The 26923-nt window shown below is 39.3% G+C and overlaps 2 protein-coding genes across 2 annotated transcripts in view; one reads left to right on the plus strand and one right to left on the minus strand.

The window, feature by feature from the left end:
• The window catches only part of Sema2a (Semaphorin 2a), a 40490-nt gene extending 27896 nt beyond the window's left edge, over window positions 1-12594 (minus strand). Inside the window, exons 1-2 of the mRNA XM_070212383.1 lie at window positions 12430-12594; window positions 9152-9287 (exon numbers count right to left, since the gene is read on the minus strand). Of these exons, the coding sequence (XP_070068484.1) occupies window positions 9152-9236 (85 nt within the window). The 5' untranslated portion in view covers window positions 9237-9287; window positions 12430-12594. The remainder of the gene's footprint in view (window positions 1-9151; window positions 9288-12429) is intronic.
• An 837-nt stretch (window positions 12595-13431) lies between these two features.
• On the plus strand, window positions 13432-16292 carry knon (knotted onions). The gene is made up of 2 exons (XM_017143976.3): window positions 13432-13721; window positions 14157-16292. The coding sequence occupies exons 1-2, from the start codon at window positions 13564-13566 to the stop codon at window positions 16177-16179; spliced, it is 2181 nt and encodes a 726-aa protein (XP_016999465.2). The 5' UTR covers window positions 13432-13563; the 3' UTR covers window positions 16180-16292.
• The last annotated feature ends 10631 nt before the right edge of the window (window positions 16293-26923 follow it).

The raw sequence follows: 26923 nt of genomic DNA on the forward strand, positions 1-26923 counted from the left end.
ATTGCAGGATAATAGGGGGCACTCGGATGGAGGACGAGGACGAGGAAGAGACCCAGAGACAGACATTAGACTTCAGACTAGTCAGGAAGTTTACTTGGCAGCTTCAAAGTCTAACTCGTCGGCAAACAAAACTTGCCGGCAGTTTTTCCTCCTCCGCCTTTCTGTTTTTCTGTTTTTTTTTGTTTGTCTCCCTTCCATGTGCATAATTAAAAAAGCATTTTGGACGCCAGCGAGACGGGGTTCAACTACTTTCGGATTTATATTGTGTCACTCAATGCGACTGCGAAATGCAAATGCGAAAATGCAGCAGACGGTGCTGAATTCGTTGCATTTTGAATTGGGGAAAACAAAGCGGACGGCTCTCGCTGCAGAAACCTTTTGAGCGCGTGCAACAGACTAGAAGAAGTGCTTGCCAAACTGGGGACAAAATTAAGCACTTTAAAGTGTGGCCACACCTTAATTTTGACCCTCCTCTGTACCAAAATTAAATCAAATTACACCATAAACAACTGAAGATTAAAAAAAATAAAATTCCCATTTACGAAAAAATTTATACGAAACTCTTCATTATTGAAATCTACCATCGAATTTGAACTCTTAATTTTTTTTTACATATTTTGGGTTTTTTACGTATATTTTTATTTAATAGATTACTTACGAATTCTTAAATGTGCTTCTTATTTGTATAAATTTTATCTTTCACTTTCTGCACTTTCTTTTTATTTCTTAATGGTTTTTTTTTTCAAGTTTATCAAAGAAATACTATCTTAAATTCACAATTTAATTTTTCTAAGTGCCCAGCGGTGTCACTCGCAATTTGTCGGGGTAAATGTTTAAAAAAGGTGGATAATTTTATCGCTTAGCTACGGTGAGACCGCAGCAAAGCTGAGTTTTCTGATGGGTCAGAAGCCGCAACTTCCAGCCGCATGTCAGCAAAGTCTGGGAAAATCCGGCTGGAAGTTTTCCCCGGCACCGCAACGCACTCGCTGTCAACTCTTTTGGCCCAGAGTTTTCCACCGCCCTTTCTCTTTGGCGACATCAGGTGCAGAGCCACACAACAATTAACAGACTTTCGGTTCGGGGAACTGGCTTTTGATTCGGCTGGAGCAGACTTTCGCCTCCTTTCAAAGGCTCTGGAGGCATAAATCGGCTCGTCGAGGGGAAATTTTAATTCCAGCTGTCAGGCGGAAACATCACAAAGCCCTGTCGATGGCACACAGATGTTCATATGAATCTCCAGTTATGGCAACATTTTTCCGATTGCCACTCGTTTGTCATTGGGGGCTTTCATTTTCACTTTGATTTTCATTTTTTCTGCCTGTCTTTTGGGCTGACCTCAGGAAAAAGCTGGGCAAATGTGCTTGTCAGGATCGGGATAATTGAATTTCGAAAGTTGCATCTGCCGGTGCAGAAGCCGAAACGCAGCAACAACTGGAAAATGTCGGATTAATAATTTATCAATGTCGCAAGTTTATTGAAATAGATTTCCGCCCTTGTGAGACATTTGCATTTCCTGTTTCCGCTGAGCCATTGTTGTTGACGTTTGCCTGGCCTGCACTTGCATGTGCAGTAGTTGCATTTATGCAAATATATTCGGAATACATATTCCAGCATGCATACTTAAGTTTATTACATTTCGAAAACACTGGGGAAAATCTCTAAAAATATAGAAGATAATTTCCAAAAATACGTAAATAAACAAAAAATATAAACCTTTCATTTTCTGCTTTATAAATAATCCCCACAGATTTAGCCATCGTTTTATTTTATTTTCATATTATTTTATAAAGCTAAATGGTTATTTTTCTCCTGTGCAACACACCCATGCCCGATCCCAAATTGATTGAGATGAATCTACCATTTCCGAGTAGAGTCTCCTCCTGTTCCTAATCCCTCACCCACTTCATTTTCATTATGTCAGATTAGAGCAAAAGTTAAACATTTTCAGCTACGAGCTGCATATTTGTATTAGCCAAGAATTGAATTTAGTTTTGCATATTTGAGATGCTCTCAACGAGATAACTGACCATTGTCTGCAGCATTTCCATTTCCCCCACCTCATTAAAGGAAAAAGTCGGAAAATTATGAAATGACTTTGCATACTTATGAGGGGCAGGGGCATCGGAGATTCCTTTCAGACTTGGCATTATTAATTGCACAAACACAAATACAAAGTACAAACAAACCGATTCAGATTCAGACTCTGAGGAGTTCCTTTACCGATTGTTATTGTTGCCGTTAGACGACTGACTGCTGCCACGCCCCCTCTTCCCTGTCTGATTGCGCCTTTGAACAAACAAAGGATTGCTCCTTTGTTGCCATTAAGTAAGTAGGCTTACTAAGTTGCAGCCACTGCCATCTCGCAGCAGTTGGCTCTTTTGTTCGAAATTAAGCGCATTAAAATTGGTTCGATGTGAAGGTGGGAATTTGGCTGGCAAAAACAAGAAACGCACTTTCAGCACCAAGTGCAGAGAAACTCCGTAAACCCAAAAGCAAATAGGACACAAAATATATTAGCGACAAAATGTCATAAAATTGTCAACTGAAATAAAATTTATTTAATGATATATCATCCTAGCTATAAAGATATTTCAACCTAATATTAATTATTAAGTAAAACAATATCTTTAACAAAGGTTGGATAGATTTTGTTCCATTATCTTTATGAAATTTTTTGCCTAATACAGTTTTATTAATATTAATTTTACTGAAATTTATAAGATATGGTGGGTAAAACTTATATCTTGAATGTTACAGTTGAAAACCCTAAAGTAGGTTAACTAAATATTTCTATCTCAGTAAAGGAAGGAATTAGAAACCATTTGAAGCTAAGATATTAGGTTCAGTTAAAAACTTCTAATAGTCATAGATTCATGGCTCTTTCTATCACTTTGCCTTGAAAGAAATGAAAGAAATGTTAAACGATGTTGCGTGCTCGAAGTGGAAGTGGATGCACTGCTTGACACTTCTGCTTGGCTTTGCAGTCAAGTGCAAATAGGCAAGTAGATGGTGGCAAAAAGTTTCGAGAGGTGAATGTGGAAGTGTGTGCTGCACGTTAAGTATTATCAATTTACAGCTAACATCGCCTGATTGCCGAACGGCACACAAAAGGTGAGGCAAGGTAGGGAAAAAGGGAACTCAACTCCCTAGGAAGGACACACTCGGTCCAATTGGCCACTTGAGCTGCCGTTTGCCAGGAGCTTTTTTATGGCTCATTGCATTCGCATATAGTACGTATATGGCCAACATCTGTTTGTTTGTTTACTTGTTTGACTGTGTGCTGTACATTTTTCATATAGTTCCAGCTTCCAGAGGCACACAGAAATAAATATATGATACACTAACTCGGTAATATACAAATTTCAAAAACTAATGTTTTTATAAATTCAATTAGAGAACCATTATACTTTTATTTAAATAATTTTAAACCTATGATAGAACATTTGTAATAGATATAATCCTGGTATTGATATCTCCATTGTGTGCCATTATTCTCTGTGCACGGATTTCGAGCTTCAAGTTGAAGTTTGAGTCCGGGTTTTTGGCTTTTCCTTTTCCGGCAGTCGAGGCCACTTGGGAGCGTATATCCACATGCCACATGCAATTGACGTGCTAAGTAACTGTGTCTATGCCCCCTCCCTAGAATCCTCCTCTGTACCCCATAATATATCCCTATATCTACTCTACGTGTCTCTGGCTCATTTGCCTTCGCTCTCTGTGTGCTCCTCTAATTTTGCAAAGCTATAGTACACACATCTTCCCTTTTTCAGATGTCTCTCAAACGAAAAGACATATGCACTTGTCGGCTGTATCTGTATCTGTATCTGTATCTGTGTGTTGTTTGCTTTGGTGTTGATTCCCAAAAGTATTTCGTATTTTGTATTTTCCATTGTTGTTGGCTTGTTCTTGCCTAACAATTTCCATCAAACTGTCTGTGCCCCTTTTCCACTTTTCCCCTTCCCGAGTGGCTTTCTCTGGCTTTTGTTTATTTGGAGTATTTGTTACCAGTACGGAACATTTTTGGAAGAAAGGGCACACTTCTGCTTTAGTTTTAGGATGCTCAATAGAATATTGTGTCCGGGCAACAGCATTTTTCGAAATTTTTAATTGGGAAAAGTTCAATGTAATAAGGTTTATGGGCTAGGAATATCTTTAATTTAAGTTGTAAGAACAGATTTTTAGAAAGATGGTATTTTGCAAAATCAATCTTAAACCTCCATAACTTTAGGTTTTTAAAGAACAATGAATATAACCGTTCATTACCAACTATGCATAATTATGAACCGGCAATGAGGAAAAACCGAATCAAAATAATTATTATTTCGGAGCGGCCTCGAGCATTTCTAAAGTTCAAATTGAAATCCAGCCAGGGTTCGCTTTGAAGTGCGAGGGCAAAAGCCTGAGGAGCTGGCAAAAAGTTTTCACTCGCTCTCGTTTCTACCGGAAATTTCTGGCCGCCGGGCGTAGCTCAAATGACTCATTAAATTCTTGTTTTTTGCGGGCCTTCATATTTTTTTGTTTTTTGGTGAATTTTCCCGAAACACTTTTCTCTATGCAAAAATTTTCACTTTGCTTCGCTTTCAATTTATTTCCCTACACGGGACAGATGCCAGCGACAATTTACAGGACTCTGGCCACCGGAAAAGCCGGCAAGTGGAGGGGGGTTGGGAAAAACAGTGGGGAGGGGGTCAGGGGTTACGGTGGTCCAGGGACTCCGTGCCATAATAAAACGCTCACTAACACAATTAAATGGGCTTTGGCTGGGGTAAAAATGAATGTTAAGCAAACATGACAAGGCTTTTAAGTTTATGGGGAGCTTCCCACCCACCCACAAAATTTGCCCCACCGTTTTCATCTCTGTGGGGTAGACTAACATGCTCTCGTTTTTCCTGGGGAAAACTGCTGCACTTACTGTCACTTTTCATATGCAAAGCGCTGTACGTCTGCCGTTAATTTAATAACATGTAGCATTTTGCCAGGATCAGGTCCTGAGTTGGGCTACAAAGTGCCCAATTAGAGGGCGGAGTTTGGGGCTCTGTGGGTTGTCTGGTTTTGAACCCCCCTTTCTCTATCCCTCTGCTTTTTTACAGTCAGTGCATTTTGCAATAAATATCCAAAATTGCAATTGCCAAACACACATACACGGATACGAACGATTTGGCAAGCATTTTTGGCTTTTGCGGAAGTTCGGCGAAAAATCGTTGACAAGCGACAAAACACTTGACAGCGTCAGCAGAGCCAAACAAAAAAAAAATACAAAAAGTGGGGGAAAAAAGGTTGAAACTTCGGAAAAAAGGTGGGCTAGAAAATGCCAAAAACAAATAAAATCACAGCTTCCAGCAGCAGGAACACCAAAAGAAGTTAAAACGAAACAAAAGATAAACAAGTCGAGAAAGTTTCAGCTGATCAAAACTTGAATACCCCCTTTAAGAGGAATTTATGGTTTATATTTTTAAGCTTCTTTGGAAACTAGGAAAAAGTTTAAAAAAATATGAGATTTAGAAATATGGTTGGAAAGTGGAAAAGAGTGGCATTTTTTAAGGACTAATTAAAACTAATTTAAAATCTACGTCATTCAGCTATCAACTAAAATTTATGTTGGTAAACCGGAGCGAAGAGGCATTGTAGTGGGTTGGGAATTAAAATTCATTTCGGTAGACATTTGTTTTCAGTTCATTTAATTCTATCAAAATAGCCCAAAATACGCCGACAAGAAACAGGGTATCGACACGTTCGAAATTTTGTGGCGCAAGCAAACCTTGGTACGAAAAGTGGGAAAAGCTGGACCGATGGCGAATAAAAAGCAAACAACAAAAATGTGTAAATGTGCAATCAAATGAAAGAAAACCAATAATCGAAAAATGCCAATGCAGCGTACACACACAACCCACCAAAAAAAATAGGGGGAAGAGCGGATAGCCTGGGAATTATTGGCTCAGATGGGAGGGGTAAAGGTGTAACTGGTGGAAGGGGGGTGGGAGTGGAAAATGCACTAAATAAAACATGAAATTGCAAAAAAATTCGACCATGTGAGCGGCACAAGGATGTCAGGTGTCCCACCTCCTCCCCGAAACCCCTCACATTTCACCCTCTCAATCTTGCTAGCCAAGAATTTGCAGCTATAAATTGTTGTCGCAAAATAAAAGTGGAAAGTGTATAGAAGACTTCCTCCCGGGAATAATTGTGCACACAATAAATCAACTTGAGCAGCGGCAAACTGGCGAACAAAAGGATTTTTTCAATTTGCTAACGAAACACAACACACAAACGCAAGCACATAAACACAAAATAAATGATAATAGCTCCGGCATGGCCAACTATTGTTGGCCAAGTGTTTTTGCGACAGCGAAAGAAGCCGCAAGCCAAAATGTCAAAATGCTAAATATTAATCATCATTATTTCAATCAACATTTATTAACATGGACTTTGCATTAGCACATAATGTATTTTTGACCTTTTGTCATTCTGCTCCAGAGGGTTATATCCTTTGTACAACCCAAGCCAACCCAACCCAACCCACAATGTGGTCTCAACATTTTCAATTTTGCCACGAGGGTCAGAAGTAAAAGGAGCCAAGGAAGAGTCACAAAGGCCAGGACCCATTCGTTTGTCTTTGCGGCCTGTCCATGTGAATGTGTGTGAGTGCCGGCCCCCTTGGCACTTGTTTGTCAGCCCCATTCACATTCCCATTCCCCTAACCATAACCATCCAGAACCCAAAACCCAGCCCACCCAATACCATTTCCAGAGTCATTTCAAACTCGATTTCAGTCATTTGTCTTTTGTCATATTAATAATTCCCTTTTATTATTGCCACCATGATAATAAGCTGTCTGCTATGACCGTTCCACTCGAACATCCCCATCATCCCGAAACATTTTCCATTATCCCCGACTTTTATAATTTCCCATCGCAGCAAAAAGGTGCGCGTTCACCTTTTTTGCCTCGCTCATTAATAATAATCTAAGGGAAATGGCTGGGGGATGCGTACCCTTCCCCAATTGGGAGATGTTCGAGTGCTGCATTGTCCACTGGAACAAAACACGAAGTCCCTTTTTTTTACACCGAGAAAAAAGAATGGATTTGATAGTGCAATAATGACTTTTTTTATTCCACCATAAATTGGTATTGAAAATTATTCGAATCTGTCCTCATTATTATCTTATAATCTGTTATGAATCATAAGACTTTCTGGGTTACGTTTTTATTAAAATAAAGTATTTTGGTATTTTAATATTCAGATATCCACAGTACAACCATTAATCAATTATGTAATTTGTGATGAGTATTTTTTTTCCCCAGTGCCTGGCTCTCCACTTGCTCTCTTCAAGTCATTAATTCTCATCTGTTGTTTCTGCTGTGTGCATCCCTCTTTTTGCAGGCAAATAATCTTAAGTATTTGCTCGTTGCGGTTCGCTTTGTAATAGATCATTAATAAGAAGTAAAAAATTCCACAAATGCTGGCAAAGTAATATTAATGCAGTCAAGTGAGTTATTTACTAATTTGATAGATAACCGCAGAACTTCCGAACCGAGAGAAGCGCTCACAACTTTTAACGCAACTTTCATTGTGCAATTTTGAGTGTGGAGTGTGTGGGTTTTGGTTGGTTTTTCGGCTTGGCTGTGAGTTGAAGACAAAGGTGTAGAACTTGAAGTTGTCAGCTTGTTAAGGAGTAAGAGTTCTAAGCCTTTGCTGGCAAAGACAAAAAGTGCTTGGCGAAAACCTAAACAAAATGCGAAAGTTCCGAGTTCAGAGTTGAAAGTGTGCGCGTGTGTGTGCTTGTGATTCGATTAGCCTGGCGTTTAGAACAAGTTGGCTCCATCTCCATTCAAATCAAAACCAAAAACCACAAAATATCAAGTGCCAGACCAGAAGGAACCTAACTTGATTTGCAATTATTATTGTTTAACAAGAAGCATAAGCCGACACTTATCCCGACTCACACACAAGTTGGGTTCGTATTGTTGATACAAGGAGAAGCCCTGTGTGGCAAAGGAAAATTTCCAAATATTTGAAAGCCTTCATCTGCATCTCCAGATTTGGTAGAGAGATTCAGCTTCAGATTCACAATTGTTGCTCGTTGCTCGGAAAACCCGGAAAACTCTAGAGGGGGCGGGGAACATAAATCCAATGACAGAGCCAGACCAATGTCATCTTATTTTAGGCAAATGATAAATTGACAAATTTATTTGGGTCACAGGCAGGGCACATTCATCATCATTTGCAGGAGGATTTCCATCGGGCCACGGGGAAATTGAAAATTTCTCTCTGTCGTTCGTTTATTATTTTGTTTTTTTTTTCTTACTTTCGGTTTATTTTGGAGGGACTCCTCTTCCACTCATAATGGAGTTGCTGGCCAACAACAACTGACACTTTTGCCTAATGCTAATGCAGTTATAATGAGCTCTAAGCCAATTGGATTGGTTGTCTTTGATTTGGGTTGGGTTGGGTTGTGTTGGCCTGGGACAAAGTCGAAGGCAAAGTCAGGAGACGGCTCGGCTCGGACATTTGCATAATTAAAATTGATGTTTATGCTGGCAGTGAAGACCGTACTTGTGTACTTGCAGTTCCATCGAAGGGCCGCCCGACTTGTCCATTGTTTATTTATAATCCCAGCAACTAGTACGCTGATTGAGTTGCCCAAGTTGAGGAGCGCATAAATTTGCATTATAGATCGGCACACAGGAATCGTAGGACCAAATGAAGGAAGGACTACACTGAACTAAACCTTTTTATTTATAGATCCAAGTCACAGACTTCGGAAATCTTAGACCTGAAATATAATAGGTTTATAGGTCTTACAATCTTAACGATTTTTGTAATATTAATTTGGGAAAAACAAAGATGTTTTTAAATCAATAATATGGTGTTTCTTTATTAATTATTATTTATTTCCTTAAAAACCAATTCTTTATTATATCACATATCAACTATTTCTCACTGTGTAAAGATATATGTGCAGAAGTGGGTCTCTTGTTTTGACCTACTGTTCATCTGCATGCAACATTCGTGCTGCAATTTCTTTTTGCATAATGCAAGAGACTGTTCAACCTGTGTTCAGACGGCAAAGCCGGTTCAATCAGCCCCTCAGTTAAACGGAAACATTGAAATATTCTTTCATTCCTTTTTTTTTGTTCGTTGAAAAACTCACCTGGTGAAAGTTCTTCGGTGACTGCCTGTGCTTGTGAAATTAGCATGAGGCAACTGCCGAGCAGAAGCCATTGTGCCCAGCTCATTGTGGCAACACTTTTGTTTCGAGTTGGTCGAGCACTGTCTTCAAATTAGATCTGAAAAGGTTGGGAGGAAAACATAATATTCAATTAATAATCAACTTTTGATTCGGTTGAATAGGTATGACTTGGACTAGGAAAAGTACAGTTGAGTGTCGGAAAAGTTTGGTAACTAAGTAAAGTAAATAATAGATTGGGTAAAGGCAGAAAGTTTCAGATGATAATGATTTTTAAGTTAGCCAATTGAGAAAATTATGATAGGCTCTTCACAGAAAATAGATTTAAAGTAATGAAGTTAACTCAAAAACTTATTTATTTAAAATAGTGATCTTTAAAAAGCCTAAGAACAGAAGGCTTATTTGTAACTTTTCTGCCCTGTGTAATTACTTATGTGGCAGGTTTATAGATACATCTGCGCAATTTGCCATTAAGATTTCCACCATCGACAGGCGGCAGTTCCGACGCACATTATTCACTGGGCGCTCGCGCCGCAAAGTATGCAACGTCATGCGGTGTGGCAGTGAGATGACGATGACGATGGGGATTGGGATTGGAGGTTGGAAAATGGGTGGAATGCCACGGAAAGGCGCCGCCAAAGGCGAAGGCCCTCGATTGGGGGGCGTGCCCCGTGCCCTGAGCCTTGTGCCACACGTCAAACACATTCATCACGAGTGCCAGAGTGACAGATGGCAAATGCGCCTACGGCCTCGTTTGTCCGCCGCGGCGGCGCGCCGCTTCTGGCCAGGAATCCTTGATCCTTGGTCCAGTTTGGGTGGCGAACAGACGGACAAGGGCAAAAAGGACAAATGGAAATTTTTCCAATTATTGCCGCCGGCAACAGCAGCTTCGGCGTCAACAAAAAAGAACATTTAACGCTTTAAAGTGCGACAATGGCCATATTTCATTCATGGCTACGCTCAGGCTCCGAGATTCTCCGAATCATCAATAACTAATTGCAGAATTTTGAGTGACGTCGCCAGTTGATCAAAAACTCATTCTGTCAGCCGCATGTGGACACGAATCCAATAAAGAACGCCAACGCAAAAATGTTCATATATTGTGTATTCTAAGTAGTGCAATATGTAATGTGGTCGCATCTGGGTCTGACATGATTTTGGCATTAAAACGAAAGTCATTTTGTCGGGCGGCTTCTGCAAAGGACCTTTCAGTTTTTGGCTTATTTTGAGTTTGTACCATTTTTGGCTGGCGAAATTCACTTTTATTTTAGACTGACAGCAGCTGCTGAATAATTACGCACACACAAAAGGTTCTGGACAGGCTAGGGTTAGGTGTACAGTGCGGGACATAAGTTTGAAAAAGCAGCTATAAAAAGCCCGATAAAATTCAAAATTATTTTATAGATAGTGATAAGGAAAATAATAAGCTGATAAACTAAAAAGTATATCTTCAGCATAAATGTTTTAAAAGTACCTACATAACTAGAATAGTATAGTTAGTATAGTTAGTATCTAATAATATTTAATATTTAATATTTGTAAAAATCAAAATGAATGGTAGATTTATTCTTTAGTAATCCTTAAAATATATATTTCATATTTTCCATTAAAGAATTGTGATTAATGTTTGCCAGTCGACTTTCAGTACCGAAACGGACTGTATTTAGGCACCATATGCTGGCATATGACCCAAGACGCGGCTCAGTGGCTCCCATCAACACTTTCAATTTCAAAAGGAAACTTTTGGGCCACCGACCACACACACATACTCATGCACATTCACGGGCGCGTTGAACAAAAGAGGATGAGTGGGTGGTTCCTTTGGGGGTGGGAAGGGGAATGGGAGTGCCACCACTGGCGGATTTGGCAAGGTTTTACGAGGTCCTGTTAACCGCGGGTATTTACACTAAGTCTAATGAAATGTTTAACAAGCACTTTGCTCTGCGCAAATCCCAATGACCCATAATATTAGCATAAAATCACTTGGCCCAGTGGAAAAGGGGGAAGGACCTCCTAACCCCTAGCCCCTTCATAAATAAGTAGTTTTGGGTGTGTTCGCTCGGGTGTGTGTAACTGCTTGCTAGTCAGCCTGCGTGGCTTGACACGCTCTACGGGAAAATGCGGGCCTCAGCTCGGGAAATTTTCATTTAAATTGCACACTTTAAAAGTTTGCCGAGGAGGGAAGAAGGCCGAGAGGAAGGGCTTAACAAAGCACCGACATGGCCTATGGCAGAGGCTGTACATATATATTTTGCCATTACGCTGCATATAAATTTTTATGTTAGTCCATACTTTATTTGTTTCTGGCCTCCGTTCGGTGTTCTGCCCTCTGCACACATTTCCCCCCGCCCCTTTGCTACCAAAAATAAATTACATTAAAATTCTAAGCCATCAGCCAGCGAGCTTTGGATATTTATTTTTCCACATTATTCGCCGCTTGCCGCAAAACTCTATTTTCTTCGTGGGGTTAAAAGTTGGGATCCGGATGCCGGGCTTCGCCCCGGCAAAGTTGTAAAGTATCATTCGAGTCAATTAGTTCATTTGCAGAATTTCATTTTGGTCCGAGAGAATTTTGATGAGTTTCATTAAGTTTTGAAATAAATTTGAGCCGAAAAGTGGGTGAATGTTACTATGACCACTGGGCTTTCGCCTATTATGTGCGGCTTCATTTGTTTATGTAATTACTTTTTTGGTATTTTATTTGAGGGCTTCTAGGACCTTGATTCAAGTTATCAATTTTATGGCTTACCAGGTAATCTAGAATTTTAATTTTATGGATTTTAATTTTAAAAGGGGGACAAAATAGTGAAGGATCTTCTTTAGTAAGAAAATAATTTAAAGTCAATTCTAGAGATCTAATATTATTTTAGGAAACATTTTAATCAAATATCAAATTTAAGTTACCTTTAATTCGAAAAAAAAAATTTTCAACTTTACATATCTCAGCCGCTAACAAATATTTGTTTATTTTGACTTAGCATTAATATCCATGTTTTGATTGCTTATAACATTCGTAATTTTGTGTATTTATTTTCTTTTCTTCATCTTATTCAGGCCAGCCCACATGAAATCCTTGGCCCAGCTTGCACAGGTATGTCCTTTATTCCCCACACAATAACATACATACATCCGTTTGTGTACATATACATACACATGCAAAAAATCACATACAGGCAAGATTCTTGTTATATTTTAAAGGATATATATAAAAAATACGCACTTGACTTCAATCACCAACTTACTTTATTTAATTAATATGTCAATCCTCGGAAAAATGTTTGTTAAACCTTGTATTCTATTGTTTAGATATTTGTTAGGACGAGTTGAAAAAATGTAAACACACTTTTGTATGGTACACACAAACACGCGAAATGAAACACGAACGAGGATAACTGAATTCTGGGTTTATTTGTGTTTATCAAAGGATTCCCGGGCAATCACAACCATGGCTCACTATTTGTATAGTTAAATGTTAAGTTTGACTAGAGTTTTAAATATTTTTAAAGCCCAAAACACAGAAAAATTGGCATTAAAATTTACAGACGCTCGAAATTTGCTGACAAACGGAGCAGACAAATTCTCGCTCTCTCTCTCGCCGTTTCTCTTCCATTTCGTTTCGTCCTGCGGGAGAGAGGCAGCTGTTTGAGTCCTTTGGGCAAAGGACCTTTTCGGGGGTGAGAGAGGTATTTTGCAACTGTCAAAGTGACAGCAAAGCATTCGCAGTGCGCAGGCGCCTGTTTCGCTTTATTCCAAAACGTTTCTCGGTTTCTAGCAGGGGTTGTTATTCGCACACCCCTCTCTCTCTCTTTCTCTAGAGAAGCAGAAAGGGAGAGAGTCCAGCCGACAATTACCTGGAGAATTGGCATTAGCCCATTTTCGTTGTGTTATAAATTGCGTTTGTCACTTTGGAGCAGTCTCAGACTTCGGGACCCAAACACACACGCATTTCCAGGGGTGTGATTTTACATTTACCCCCCCAATCCATCCACCCCCATCTATGCAATTACATTTAACTTTCCTTGAGCAGCAGCCTGCTGGCTCGGAATTAATTTTCGATTTTATTGTCAGTTAGTCAAACCCACTTGCGTAGCTGTCGCTGCGCCTGACTCTGATTTAATTGAAACTGCATGAATATGCAATTTCGGGCTATAAATTGAAATCTCGATTTCTCTTCCCCCCCTTTTTTTTATAGCCCTTTGGAATTTTCACTTTTAATGGCTCTCAGTTGGCTCCTTGGGAGTTTTCATCGCACACACTCTCGAACACATTCGTACAAGTTATAGAACAGACTGGAGGCCAATGTGAACACCTGAACATATATAAACATACATATATCGACTAAAAAATTCAACCAAGAAAGCTAACGAAATCGCAGAATGTGGGAGAAGCTGGTTAACTGCATCAAGGGTAATGGCGGTGGGGCCCAGAAGACGAGCTGCACGGTTGTCCAACTGGCCGATCTGATGAAGCAGGTGCCACCGAACCAGCTGAAGATGTTCCAGATGTTCGCCAAGAAGCACGAGGAGTACAAGGAGTAAGATGGGGGTTTCGAAAGAGGGTTTCTTAGACATTATTGTGGATAATTTGCCTTAACATGGGTCTGTTTTTAGTAAACGTAAATGAGGATATTACTTATGAAAGTTTTATATAAGTTTCCCTTATGTCACATTTAAGAGGTTTTTAATGCACATTTAACTTATTTTTTTCGAGGCAGCTTTTCAGTTTTTGATGACTGTCGTGAGCTCGACGAGAAATCGAGTTTTACCTATTGATAAGTGAATTTTAAAATGGGTTTGTTTTTAGTTCTTAGTAATTTTATTATATTTGTAGATATTTAAGCAAATGTTAGAGTTCAAATTTTAATTATATTTATTTAATACTAACAAATTGTATCATTACGCTTACTCATTGTTCATCGCCTTCGTTTTGGGTTATATGACACAACATTATAATCCTAAATCTTTTCCAGTCGCGTTCGCAAGTATCCCGAATCGATGCCGACCATCGACTGGGAGTTCTACCGCCAGAATGTCCGCGAGGAGTTCGTCGATTGGGTGAAGGGTTACGAGACCAAGTACGATAAACTTCACTCGCTCTTCGAGAATCGACACGCCATGGTGGATCACAAGCGCTACTTCGAAAAGGTGGACCAAGAGGGGGAGGAGGTGAAGAAGGCCATTGCGGTCTTCAAAGCGGAATCAAACGAAAGAATCAAACAGCTTACCGAAAAGCTGGAGTTTGTGAAGTCCATGCAGCCCTACGACCAAATGACCATGGAGGAATTTTGCTTTGCCCGTCCCCATTTGGCACCGGATTTCATTAACAAGCCCACTTTTTGGCCACACACTCCCGAGGAGCAAATGCCGGGTCCTTCGGATCCAGAGGCGGCGGCAGCTCTTCACCACGAGGAGGAACCGGAGCCGCCAAAGAAACCCACTCCCGAAAAGCCACCAGAAAAGGGTTCCGGGGAGACCAAACCTACTGCCGCTGTGGCTCCAAAGAAACCGACTGAACCATCGATAGACACCACTCAGTTGGCCGAAAAGGCCAGTGGAATGGCCAAAGATTTGGTGGCCAAGGCCATCGTTCTGTTCAACAGTCTCAAGGAGAAGCTCTCGGGCATGGCCAAGAATGTGCAGAAAAAAGCCGAGGCCACCAAGGCAGCCCGTGCCGAAGCTTCGGGCAAGACGGCAGCTCAACCCACATCAACACCCACAAAGTCACTCGATAGCATTACAGAGCGCGATTCCGCACCAAACATCTGTAACCAGACTATTATACGCGGCGAGGAGGTGGAGGCCAATCCGGAGGTGAAGGCCAGACATGCCAACCTGTCCATCGAGGCGGATCCCTGCGATGCCCAGGAGGAGAGGGCCAGGGAGATCGCGCGGGCTCTGGAGCGCAAGCGTCAATTGAGGGAGGCGGAGGAGTACAGGGAGTACCAGAGGAAGCAGGATCCTTGCAAGCCCAAAGAGGAAGATCCTTGTAAGCCAAAAGAAGAGGAGGCAGATCCCTGTAAGCCAAGGCCCGATCCTTGCCAGCCAAAAGAAGAGGAATCCATCTGTGATCCTTGCCAACCAAAAGAAGAGGAATCCATCTGCCAACCGGATCCTTGCAAGCCAAAAGACGAGGAAGGCGTCTGTGAGGACGAGGAGGATCCCTGCAAGGAAAAGCCGAAAGAGAAAAACGATTGCAAATTCGACAAGGACAACGAAGGGGGCTTAGAGCAATCCAAAGAGCAGGAGCAGGTATTCATCAACATATCGAAATGCAGTGAGGATCTGGCCAAGAAGGAAGGGGAAAAGAAACCAGGTGACCCAGGTAGACCCAAGGAAAAAGCCTCGCTGACAGAGATACCCCAAGGATCAAATCAGAAACCCATTTTGGGCATGCAGCTAACAGATTCCAAGGGGGCTAAAAAATCCAATATAGATGGTGCCGACGAAGTGGGTCCTGTGTACACAGATCCCAATCAACTTGCCGAATTGCTTGTCAAGGAAAAGGAAAAGAAGGAACTTAAGGAAACCACAAAACCGGAAGACGATAAGCCAGTTACCATATATCCTAAGCTGGAGATATCCGCCAAACCGAAAAGCGATTTCATCGATGAAACTAAAAACTCTCCCAAGGATATGGCCAAGCAGGTGTTCAACATGGCCTCGGGTGCCGCTTCGCTCTTGACCGAAGCCACCAACACACTGGAGGACCTGAAGAAGAAGAAGGAGGCTCGCTTGGAGGCTCTGGAACAGGCCTACACTTCGGCCCAAAGGCAGGCCCAAGGAGCTTTGGCCGAGGCCTCGAAAGCCGTCGAGGCCGCCAACAAATTGGCCCAGAGATCGGCGGAGAAAACCGGCGAAGTGAGCAGTCGCGATCAGGAGGCCTTGGACATGGCCGAAAAGCATGCTATTCTGGCCAAAATGCTGGCCAGTCGAGCGGTGGCCCTAAAGGACGAAATCGCCCGTGTGCTCAACGATCTGAAAAAGAAACAGTAAGCAGTAACAGTCGTAATATCCATTAGCACACATTTCTAAATGATTTTGTACAACCTTTATTTTATTTTGTTAGTTTTTGTTCGTATTAAATTTTCCGTTACCTTTTTTCCCCGTTCAAAGTTTCGCTTTCATTTGATTTCGATGCGCTCGTAGATTGCATAATTATGCTAATTTTGTTGTTTTTTCACCCGCTACTTGGCAAGTGTAAAAAGGGGTATGCTGTTTGGACATGAAAAACGGACATGGGGGCATTATAAAACAGGTTCATAAATGCACTATTCACTCCATGAATATAAGTAAATATCTTTATTTCATAATATTAATATGGCCACTAAGAAACCACTAAAATGCTATATTAGAAAATTTTAATTTATATGATGAAAATGGAGAAACCCAGTGAAGCTAGTCAACTTTATGGTTTCTCCCTTTTTTGTTTGCCATGCTAGTACATTTTTAGTCTTTGTTTCAAAACAATTATTGAGAAACCACAAAAATTCCAATTTTGCAAATTTAAATTGACCTGGAAAAACAGGGTGAAAACTAGTCAAGCTAGTGAACTTTATAGTTTCTCCTTTTTTGTTTGCCGTTCAAAGCAGCCTTTCGTAAAGTGTTGCCTACATTTTGGCGCACCATTTTCGCAATCAAACACATTTGCATAATTAGCTAGTCCTGCGTGTGTGCGTGTGACTGTGCGTGTGTGTGCTGATGTTGGTGCGTGTTTAATTCCAGTTTGATAGTTTGTTATGAGCTTTAAGCTGAAACATTCCTTTTGTTCGCACATAACAATGGCTCTTTCGGTCTGCTTTTTGGCGGACAATGTAAACATTGCGCTGAAATCCGGCTTTAATTTATGTGTGCATTATATTTATTTATATACATATATTTGTTAACTTAAGCGGCGTTAAACAAGCCGTATAAATTCAATTTGAAAGCGCTTTGTCTGCCGCTCTTTGTGAGTTCTCATTGTATCCACCTTATCGCTTAATCGATTACGTAGGTGACAAAAACATTTGGGCAGAGTGCGACGGAAAGTTCGGGGTTTCTGAGGGATTTCGGGGTCTAATGTACCTTTTGGGACACCTTTTCTGGCCCCTTGCGGAATTTGCATATTTATTTGGATTTTCAAACTGATTTTAACCCCCTGTAAAGGTAAGGTTAGTCGATTAAGCTGAAAAGGATTATTCATGAGCTACAAAGTGCCGGGCATGGCTTAAAGTCACAGCCAAGCCAACTTCAATGGAATTGGCCATTTGGCAGGATCTGGACATTTTCCCTTTCTCCCTTTCTAAACTTTTCGCTGACTAGTTTCATGTGCTCGCTGACAATTTCCCGCTGTTTCTTGTTGCGGAAATATAAAATATTGCGATTATGTTTATTGTTTTCTGTCTCTGGCAATTTTCAATCGAAATAGATTCTTTTGGCAAGCGGACTGGATTTGCTGCGAGTTCAACTGGCACTGACCCAAACATAATTAGAAATCCTCGCGCTGCGAAACGCGATTTTGGCCCCAGTCGGCCAATAACTTTTCCTTAAGGGCTTTACGAGTGTTTTTATTGCCCCCTTCTATTTTTTTTCTCGGTGTGTGCAGCTGATTAACGGTTGGCTTTTATGGTTAGCTCAGTTTTTAATAGCCCGGCCAGGAATGCGCACAAAAGGGCCTAATTAGCGGCATTTAACTAAGCCTCATGTTTGGCGACGTGATCCTGATTATTACACCAACAACAACGGGACGAGGCACCATAAAGGACCCGACTCCTCCACCTGAGTGCCCGCGACCCGGGGACATTGAAAATGTAAATTTTCTGCTCGCTCACAGCGGGAAAGCCATATAGCTGGGCGAGCTTGATTAGTGAATGCCACCGACTCCGGTTCTCCGCCACTCTGGCATCCCGTGTCCCTATCCGTATCCGTGTCCTGGTGTCCTGGTCTCGGCGCGTGTCCCTCCACAGACACAGACACAGGGACACAGTCTCTCTCGTACCCATACCCCCACTTAACGACGTAGTTAGCGTTAGTTAACGTATGTACGTGATATCGTTAAACTTGGTCTAACGTTACCAGACCGCCATCGCATAATAAGTGTCTTATTAGTTATGCCGGTGTACAGTTACCCAAATTTTCAGTTCCCAAAAATATTTGATAAACAAAATAGTTGAATGAATTTTAACTAGAGAAGAAGGGGTTATTATTTAATATTGAAGTTAAAAATACCAACTACATTTTCAGCTAAATTGTAGCTGTGTGGTACAAAGCCCTTATTTGTTATTAAGCAATAAAAAGTGCCTACAATTTCAAAATGTAATACTTTTATTATACGATTTTATAATACTGTGAAGTTTCAAGTTTCAGATTAGTAATCTGTAGGTAAAATCCTTATTTTTTGTGGATCAATCTTAAAAATGGTATGGATTTTATTAAATAAAAATAATAATACCAGTATCCATATAAACAAAAATTAATGAGTGTGATCAAATTTAATTAAATCTAATTTAATTAGTTTATAATATTTTTTTATTTGGGAAGCCTTCAAAACGCAGTTCAACCCTATTTAAAAATTAAAATTAGTAAAATTATTATTAAAAAATCAATATCTATAGTAAAATTAGTAAATATTTTACTTATAATTTTGGTTCTATCATCATAAACATTTGAAATATATTTCTGTAAAAACCTAGTTTTTTCCCCAGTGCAGTTGTGGTGTCCTGGGCAGGCAACCCAAAGCCAAAGGCAAACCCAGTTTTAGGACACGCACCACTAAACTGGGAGACACTTTCCATGGCCAGGGGCAAGCCGAAACTTGGTCTCCCGACTGGCGTCTCATCAATGGCCAAATTCTGTTTGCTTGGCTCAACTGTTGCCCTGAATTTCAATTTGTTGCTGTGGCCTTACGTGTGTGCACTGATATGTGTATTTGGTACAAGAATATTCCTCATGCTCCTCGCAATTCGCTTCAATTAGCCAATTGCTGATGGTCCTTATGCTGCTGCTACTGCTGCTGCCAATCGGTGGGCATTGATGGGTTTTAATTAATTCAAGGCAAATACTGAGGCCAGCCAGGCAGTTGTAAAGTTTTTGGGGCGCGAGGAATTCTTACGCAAGCAGGTCCTAAAATAACAAACAACCTGAAAATCTATTTCCAAGATAAAATTAACGCTCTTCTCGCGGCGGCTGGGGGAAATGAAAATTAAATTCCAAACAGCCGGTGGGCCTCTGCTGGCAGGTGGGGTATCTCTATATATATATATATTTAGCCACCCAAAACCAGTGGTTGTTGTTTCGCTGGGTGGTGCTGTCGCTGTCCAGGTAATCGCCAGCGTGTAGTATTTGCTTTTGGCGCTGCTTGTTTATTTTTTAATTTCCTTCCAATTAAGCAACAAACAAGATACCGAAAACGAAACTGAGACCCGCTCCCAGTCCACAGTCACTGCAATAAAAACGCGCACGAAGCAGCAGAAAAAAAGAAGAGAAAGCGGAAGGCACCGGAGAAATTAAATCAATTCGCAAGACCGTGCTCGAAAATTCATTAAAAAAGCCGAAGGACAGTTCTATTTGTGGTGTTTTTTTCGTAGTCCTACTGAGGGTAGTATAAATTTGGTCAGCAGTTTGAATGTTGTAAAAGAGACAAACCTTTTTTAAACCGCATGGTTTAGACTACTATGTCTTCTAGCTATCATGGGAACAATTTAACAACAACATTTTGGTTACTTTTTAGTTAAAAAATCCTGGAAGAGTATTACACTTTCGGCTTACTTTCTTGTTTTTCTTACTTTGTGTAATTTGATAAAGCTATTTTATTAGGTAATGCAAATGCAAAGCAGGGACCGTAACAGTTATAAGTTTTACTTTAAAAGTCATCGATTAATCGTTATTCAGCACCTTTTATTTATAAGTCATGACGTAACTGTTATTTCAGACTTTTAAAATAAAAGTCAGAAAATAACAGTTATTTTTTGACCGAAAAAATAAAAGTCCTCCGTAACTTTTATTCATGACTTTTATAATAAAAGTCTAAAAATAACTGTTATTTTTAGACTGAAAAAATAAAAGTCAAGATAACTCTTACGAAAAGACTTATAGTAAAAAAATCATTAAATAACTTTTATTTGGTGATCGAAAATATATAAGTCTTAAATATCTGTTGCTCAATTGGAATTGGAATTTTAAAGGTTGCAATTTGTACTTATACACATGAATTCTTCAACATAATAAGACCGCGAATTCTTCAGACCTAGAGAAACCATTAATGACCATGGTAACAATTTTTAAAGTTCTAACCAATACAGCCATTCATAAAGTCATAAACATAATAAGACCGCGAATTCTTCAGACCTAGAGGAACCATTAATGACCATTGTAACAATTTTTAAAGTTCTGGCCAATACAGCCATTCATGAATTCTTCAACATAATAAGACCGCGAATTCTTCAGACCTAGAGGAACCATTAATGACCATGGTAACAATTTTTAAAGTTCTGACCAATACAGCCATTCATAAAGTCATAAGCATAATAAGACCGCGAAATCTTCAGACCTAGAGAAACCATAGGCTCTTACATAGTAAAACTTTTTCACCAATCGAACCCCGCAGTGCTACCGAATATGTTCAATATTAAAAATGCATTTGACGTATTTTTATAATATAAAATTTATATTTCATTGAATTTGTTGTTGAGTTTTACAAATAATATTTTTTCAAGCGACTCAGGGCTTATGTTGCTTCTTAAGTCGCTTAAAACTAGTTTCAGTGCCGAAAACGAGCGCTCCACGCTCACTTGTGTGGCCGGCACTGAATGCACGACCCTAGCCAGTTGATATAAATATGGCAATTTAAATTTAACCTTCTCCCAATATTCCATTACGTCAATAGTGGTATCGATTGGCTTAGGGTAGTAGCTTTCAATTTCCCAATAAGCTTCTCTGAGTTTGGCTCCTACTTCGTCACTACTATCCTCTTCATTAGATTCGCTAGGTATTGAATTTAAAAATTCATTTAGCAATGATGATGATGATGATAATGATGATGATGATAATGATGATGATGATGACGATGATAATGATGATGATGATGATGATGAACTTTTGGTTGGTGAATTTACCTATAAAAGTTGTAAAATTTTGTTAACAACGTTTTGTAATCTTTTCATGTTTACATACAAAATTTTTAACAGCAAATATTTGCTGCATGAGGTCCTTTAAATGACGTACTGCGGATATTCGGTTAGCTTCATTCTGTCCTAGAACTCGCCGAAGTCTAGGGTCAAGGAATAGGCTACAGAGAACCACAGAATTGTTTAACAAAATTTCATCTCTTTTTTCGAGGCACTCGGCTAAGAGATCGCTGCAACTATTTTTCATAAGTTTAATATTGAGCTTGAGTTCAATCCACAGCTTGTTGAAGTCTGCCATGTATAGCTGGCTGCTTTGCAGTTTTTTTGTGGCTATGTAGGCGGGCTTAAGTGTTGCTACCAAGGTCTTCAAATAGTCCCAGTCCTCGTTCGCCAATGGGGTAGGTACATGCATCTCACAAAGCTCCCTTAGATTTAGAAGCTGTTTCAGCATCGAGTATGTGGAGTTCCACCTAGTTGACACGTCCATAGGAGGTTGCGTAAAGGATCCATTCATTAGCAGGTTCCTGTAATTATCAAATTTAAAAATTATCTTTAAATAATGTAAAGAATTTGATTTTTAGTTACCTGTAAGAAGGGGTTCTTAATTTTTTTACTAATGTCCTGGCATTATCAATTATTTGGCATGATTGTTGGTCCATGAAGTCCTTCACTGCTAACTGGAGAGTGTGTGCTGCACACTTTACGGACTTTACAGAGTCTATTGAAACTCCTTCAAGTATGTCCATTTCATCATCCCGGGAAGCAATGTCACCTTCATTATCTTCGCAAGTATTCAACAGCTCCACTGATTTAACCATGTTGCGTCCATTGTCAGTCGTAATTGAGAAAACTTGGCTTTTACGAATCGCAAACTGTTTTAAAATGTCGGACACTGTGGCACTAATATTCTCCGCTGTTGATCGCACATTTAACTCTATTATTGCAAGAGTATGAATTACAATTTTGCTTCCATTATAGTACTGCAAGTTTACGCCAAGAATACTTCGATTTAACCTGGTAGCTCCATCAATTTTTAGGGACACCATCCGATTTTTCAGGCCCGAAATCATTTTATTTTTAATGCTGTCGTATTTGTGAGATACCAACTCTATTATATTTCGCGAAGAAATTTTGGGGATGTTCACGCCCATAAAAATTTGATCCGTAAAGAATTGAAATGCCTTCGAGTCAAATAGAGAAAATGGTACTTTTTCGGACGTTACTAGCTCTACGCAAGCGTCCTTTACGTCTTCCGCCGCAAAACAAACGGAAAATTTAATTTTTTTTTCGGGGCTTTCATCATTTTTTTTTTCCATTTCGTCAGGTACGCTGTCTCCATGAACTGACTCCAGATGGCGCCTTAAGTTCGTGACAAAATTTCCGAAAAAAGTTTTGTGGCAAATTTTGCATACCGACAGGTTTTTTACGGAATCGAATTCAAAAAAATTTCGATGAATTAAGTTTTTCTTACGACCCATTTTTAGTAAAAATTTATGACAACCTTTTATGTTGAACTCAACTAATAATGTAACGATGTACAACAAAACCTTTGACAATAAAATATTTGAATAACATATGAATACTCGATTATGTATACGCATATTATTCAATGTCGCGCTAGTAATTATCAAGGCTCGCTATATGAGTTTATTTTTATATGATGGACGTTGATGCACTACGAGCAGTACAAACAAGTGGCCCAACGATACCAAGCACGTGCTTGTTACGCGCGGGACCCTTTATCAATTAGGGCAAAAATGCGAGTTCGCGAGGAAAAGACATGAAACCAAATACTACAAATACTACAACTAAGATTGAAGCAAATGAGATAAAATTTTAGTTTTCAATACGGGGATAGATGTTGAAGTGCAAATTAAATGATAAAGATTGTTATAATTTTTACATAGAACACGAAAAGGCTCATGCAGAGTAAAATTTGATGTACATCGAGGCAAATTAAGAGGGTAATAATTTCGTGTTAGTCTAACGGGAACATTAAAAGTTAAACGGTTTACCAGTTCTACGGAATCAATATCACCTCTTATAAGATTTTGCATAAAAATAGTACCAAGCATTATTCTACGGTTTTCAAGTGTAGGTAAATTAAGCAATAGTAATCTACTCTGGTAGGAAGGTAGCCTTACGTTTTGATCCCAGTTCAAACTACGAAGGGCAAAAAGAAGAAATTTTTTTTGCACCGACTCAATACGGTCGATGTGCACTTGATATTGTGGGCTCCAAACTGAAGAACAATATTCTAAAATAGGACGGACAAGGGAGGTAAATAATAATCTGGTTGTATAAGGGTCATCAAATTCCTTTGACCAACGCTTTATAAACCCAAAAACACTCATAGCTTTATTGACAGTGGCCATTATGTGGCAATCAAATTTAAGTTTTGGGTCGAGAAGAACACCTAAATCGTTAATTGAATATATACGGTCGAGTGGTGTATTTTGAAGAGAATAACTAACAAACGTAGGAGTGCCCCTGTAAAAAGTCATAACGTTGCATTTAAGGCAGTTCAGATTTAAAAGGTTGTACTCACACCATCCCTGAAAACAATCAATATCTGACTGTAAGTTGAAACCGGACCCTACATCTTTATATGATAAACAAAGCTTAACATCGTCAGCGTACATTAGTACACGAGAATGAGCTACGATAGAGGGAAGATCGTTAATAAACAAAGTAAACAGCAAAGGGCCTAAATGACTACCTTGAGGAACTCCAGATGTCACGTTGATCATTTTAGAAACAGCGCTCTTAAATATAACCCTCTGAGTCCTACCATTCAAGTAACTTGAAATCCAAGTTAATAGATTACATGGGAACCCAAGCTGATCTAATTTGAATAAAAGGAGAGAGTGGTTAACAGAGTCAAAGGCCTTACTAAAATCTGTATATATAACGTCAGTCTGCATGTTATTCTTATATCCATTTATTACAATAGATGATAGTTCAAGAAGGTTGGTGGTGGTCGATCTTCGCTTAACAAAACCATGCTGACACGGTGATATTAGCGAGGAACATAAATGCTGCAAATGAGAAGTAATAATACACTCAGAAAATGAATCGCCCTGAATTTTAGAAAATCGCCCATGGATTTGCTTCACTGGCGATTTTTTTCTTTAAAATAAAAAAATTTTCTACTGGTAAAGAAAATTTTCTTCCAATTAATCAAAATTCATTAAATTCAAGAAATATTCCAGAAATATAGAAAAAAAATCGCCAGTAAAGCAAATCCATAGGCGATTTTCTAAAATTTTTTTTTGAGTGTACATTCAAATGCTTTAGGAATTGCCGACAATTTAGAAATGCCTCTATAATTCTGAGCATCCGCCTTCGCACCCTTTTTGTGGAGTGGAATAATGAAAGAGTCCTTCCAGATAGTTGGAAAAACTGATGATGAAATAGACAAATGAAAAAGTTTAAGAATCGGTTTACAAATGGTTGAAGCACAAAACTTAAGCACACTCCCAGGGAGTCCATCAGGACCGGGAGAATACGTTGGCGTTGTTGTTGCTAAATCCTTTAAAAGAGAACTTTCGGTAATTACAGGGGTAAAAATACAATTAGCCCTATTTAAGTGGTTAGGGTAGGTAGGGTTTGACCAAGCAGCCGAACTATAAGTAGTTTGGAAAAACTCGGCAAATAAATCCGCAATTTCAGAATCCGACGATGCCTCTTTTGAGTTTAAACGTACCGATGAAGGCAATGCCGAAGACTTACGCTTGGCATTAACGAAGTTATAAAACTGCTTCGGATCATTTGAAAACTCGAATTTACATCGATTTAAATACATGGAATAGCAATGACTGTTGAGAACATTAAAATCTGAACGAGCCACAACATATTTCGCAAAATCAGATGGCTTTCCCGTTTTTTTATACTTTTTATAAGTGTTGGATTTAAGATTTTTAAGTCTTTGAAGCTCATTGTTAAACCAAGGAGGCCTGTTTAGCTTCGGAGGAAGACTGTCAGGTACGCATTCGTCAAAGAAAGTGTTTAAAACGCTATAGAAAAGTTCAATTGCACTGTCAATATCCATGCAATTGTACAAATCAGTCCAATTATATTGAGAAATCATGTAGTTTAGTTTATTATAGTCACATTTACGAAAGCATCTCCTTTTAGTTTGAGGAACTAAAGGAGAAAGGGTATCAGTACAGGGGAGGCCAATTGTCAATTCCAAAGTTGGATGATATTGGTCTTCAGGTACAACAAGTGCGTCAATTCTAGCTACAGTGACTTCATGCGGATCTAAAACAAAGACTAGATCTAATTGTCTATTTAATGAATTTCGTATAAAGCTTACTTGCTGTAACGATAATTCTAAAAGGCCATCCACAAAATCATGGGCGGATAAAGGAGTAGCGACAAGTGAGTCAGTGGGAAGAGACCAAGAGATATTTGGGAGATTAAAGTCACCCAAAACAATCAAAAGGTCTCTGTTAGAAAGAAAGGATAGAACAGATTTAATAGCAGACAGATGGTGCTCATAAATTAGTAAATCAGAGCCAGGAGGAATATAAGAGCAGGTTACAAAAATAGATAAGGATTGAATGGAAACTTTGACACTAACAAATTCAATATCGTTAGGGATATGAATGTTAAGCCTCTCCGATGTTAAACTAGAGGTAACGGCAATCAGAACACCACCCCCCCTACGCGGGGAGCGATCGGTCCTGTAGGTGTTAAAGTTCATTGACAAAACTTCAGAGTCAGATATCTCTGGTTTCAGCCAAGTCTCCGTAAAAGCCAAAATATCTTCAGTAAATGCAGAGGAGTCAGCATAAAGCTTTGGTAGCTTCATATTTAGTCCTCTAACATTTTGATAAGCCAAAAATAAACCTGTTAGTTTTTTGGCACAGTGGAAGGCCTATTATTAGGCACAGTGGAAAGCCGATTATTAGGCACAGTGGGAGGCCTGTTATTTGTTCTCGGTTTATTGGGAACAAATTCTTTTATTACCAAATCATCATTAAGCCATCATGAATGGCTGTATTGGTTAGAACTTTAAAAATTGTTACCATGGTCATTAATGGTTCCTCTAGGTCTGAAGAATTCGCGGTCTTATTATGTTGAAGAATTCATGAATGGCTGTATTGGCCAGAACTTTAAAAATTGTTACAATGGTCATTAATGGTTCCTCTAGGTCTGAAGAATTCGCGGTCTTATTATGTTTATGACTTTATGAATGGCTGTATTGGTTAGAACTTTAAAAATTGTTACCATGGTCATTAATGGTTTCTCTAGGTCTGAAGAATTCGCGGTCTTATTATGTTGAAGAATTCATGAATGGCTGTATTGGTTAGAACTTTAAAAATTGTTACCATGGTCATTAATGGTTTCTCTAGGTCTGAAGAATTCGCGGTCTTATTATGTTGAAGAATTCATGTGTATAAGTACAAATTGCAACCTTTAAAATTCCAATTCCAATTGAGCAACAGATATTTAAGACTTATATATTTTCGATCACCAAATAAAAGTTATTTAATGATTTTTTTACTATAAGTCTTTTCGTAAGAGTTATCTTGACTTTTATTTTTTCAGTCTAAAAATAACAGTTATTTTTAGACTTTTATTATAAAAGTCATGAATAAAAGTTACGGAGGACTTTTATTTTTTCGGTC

This window comes from Drosophila takahashii, chromosome 2R (assembly GCF_030179915.1).
Source record: "Drosophila takahashii strain IR98-3 E-12201 chromosome 2R, DtakHiC1v2, whole genome shotgun sequence".
Lineage (NCBI taxonomy): Eukaryota > Metazoa > Arthropoda > Insecta > Diptera > Drosophilidae > Drosophila > Drosophila takahashii.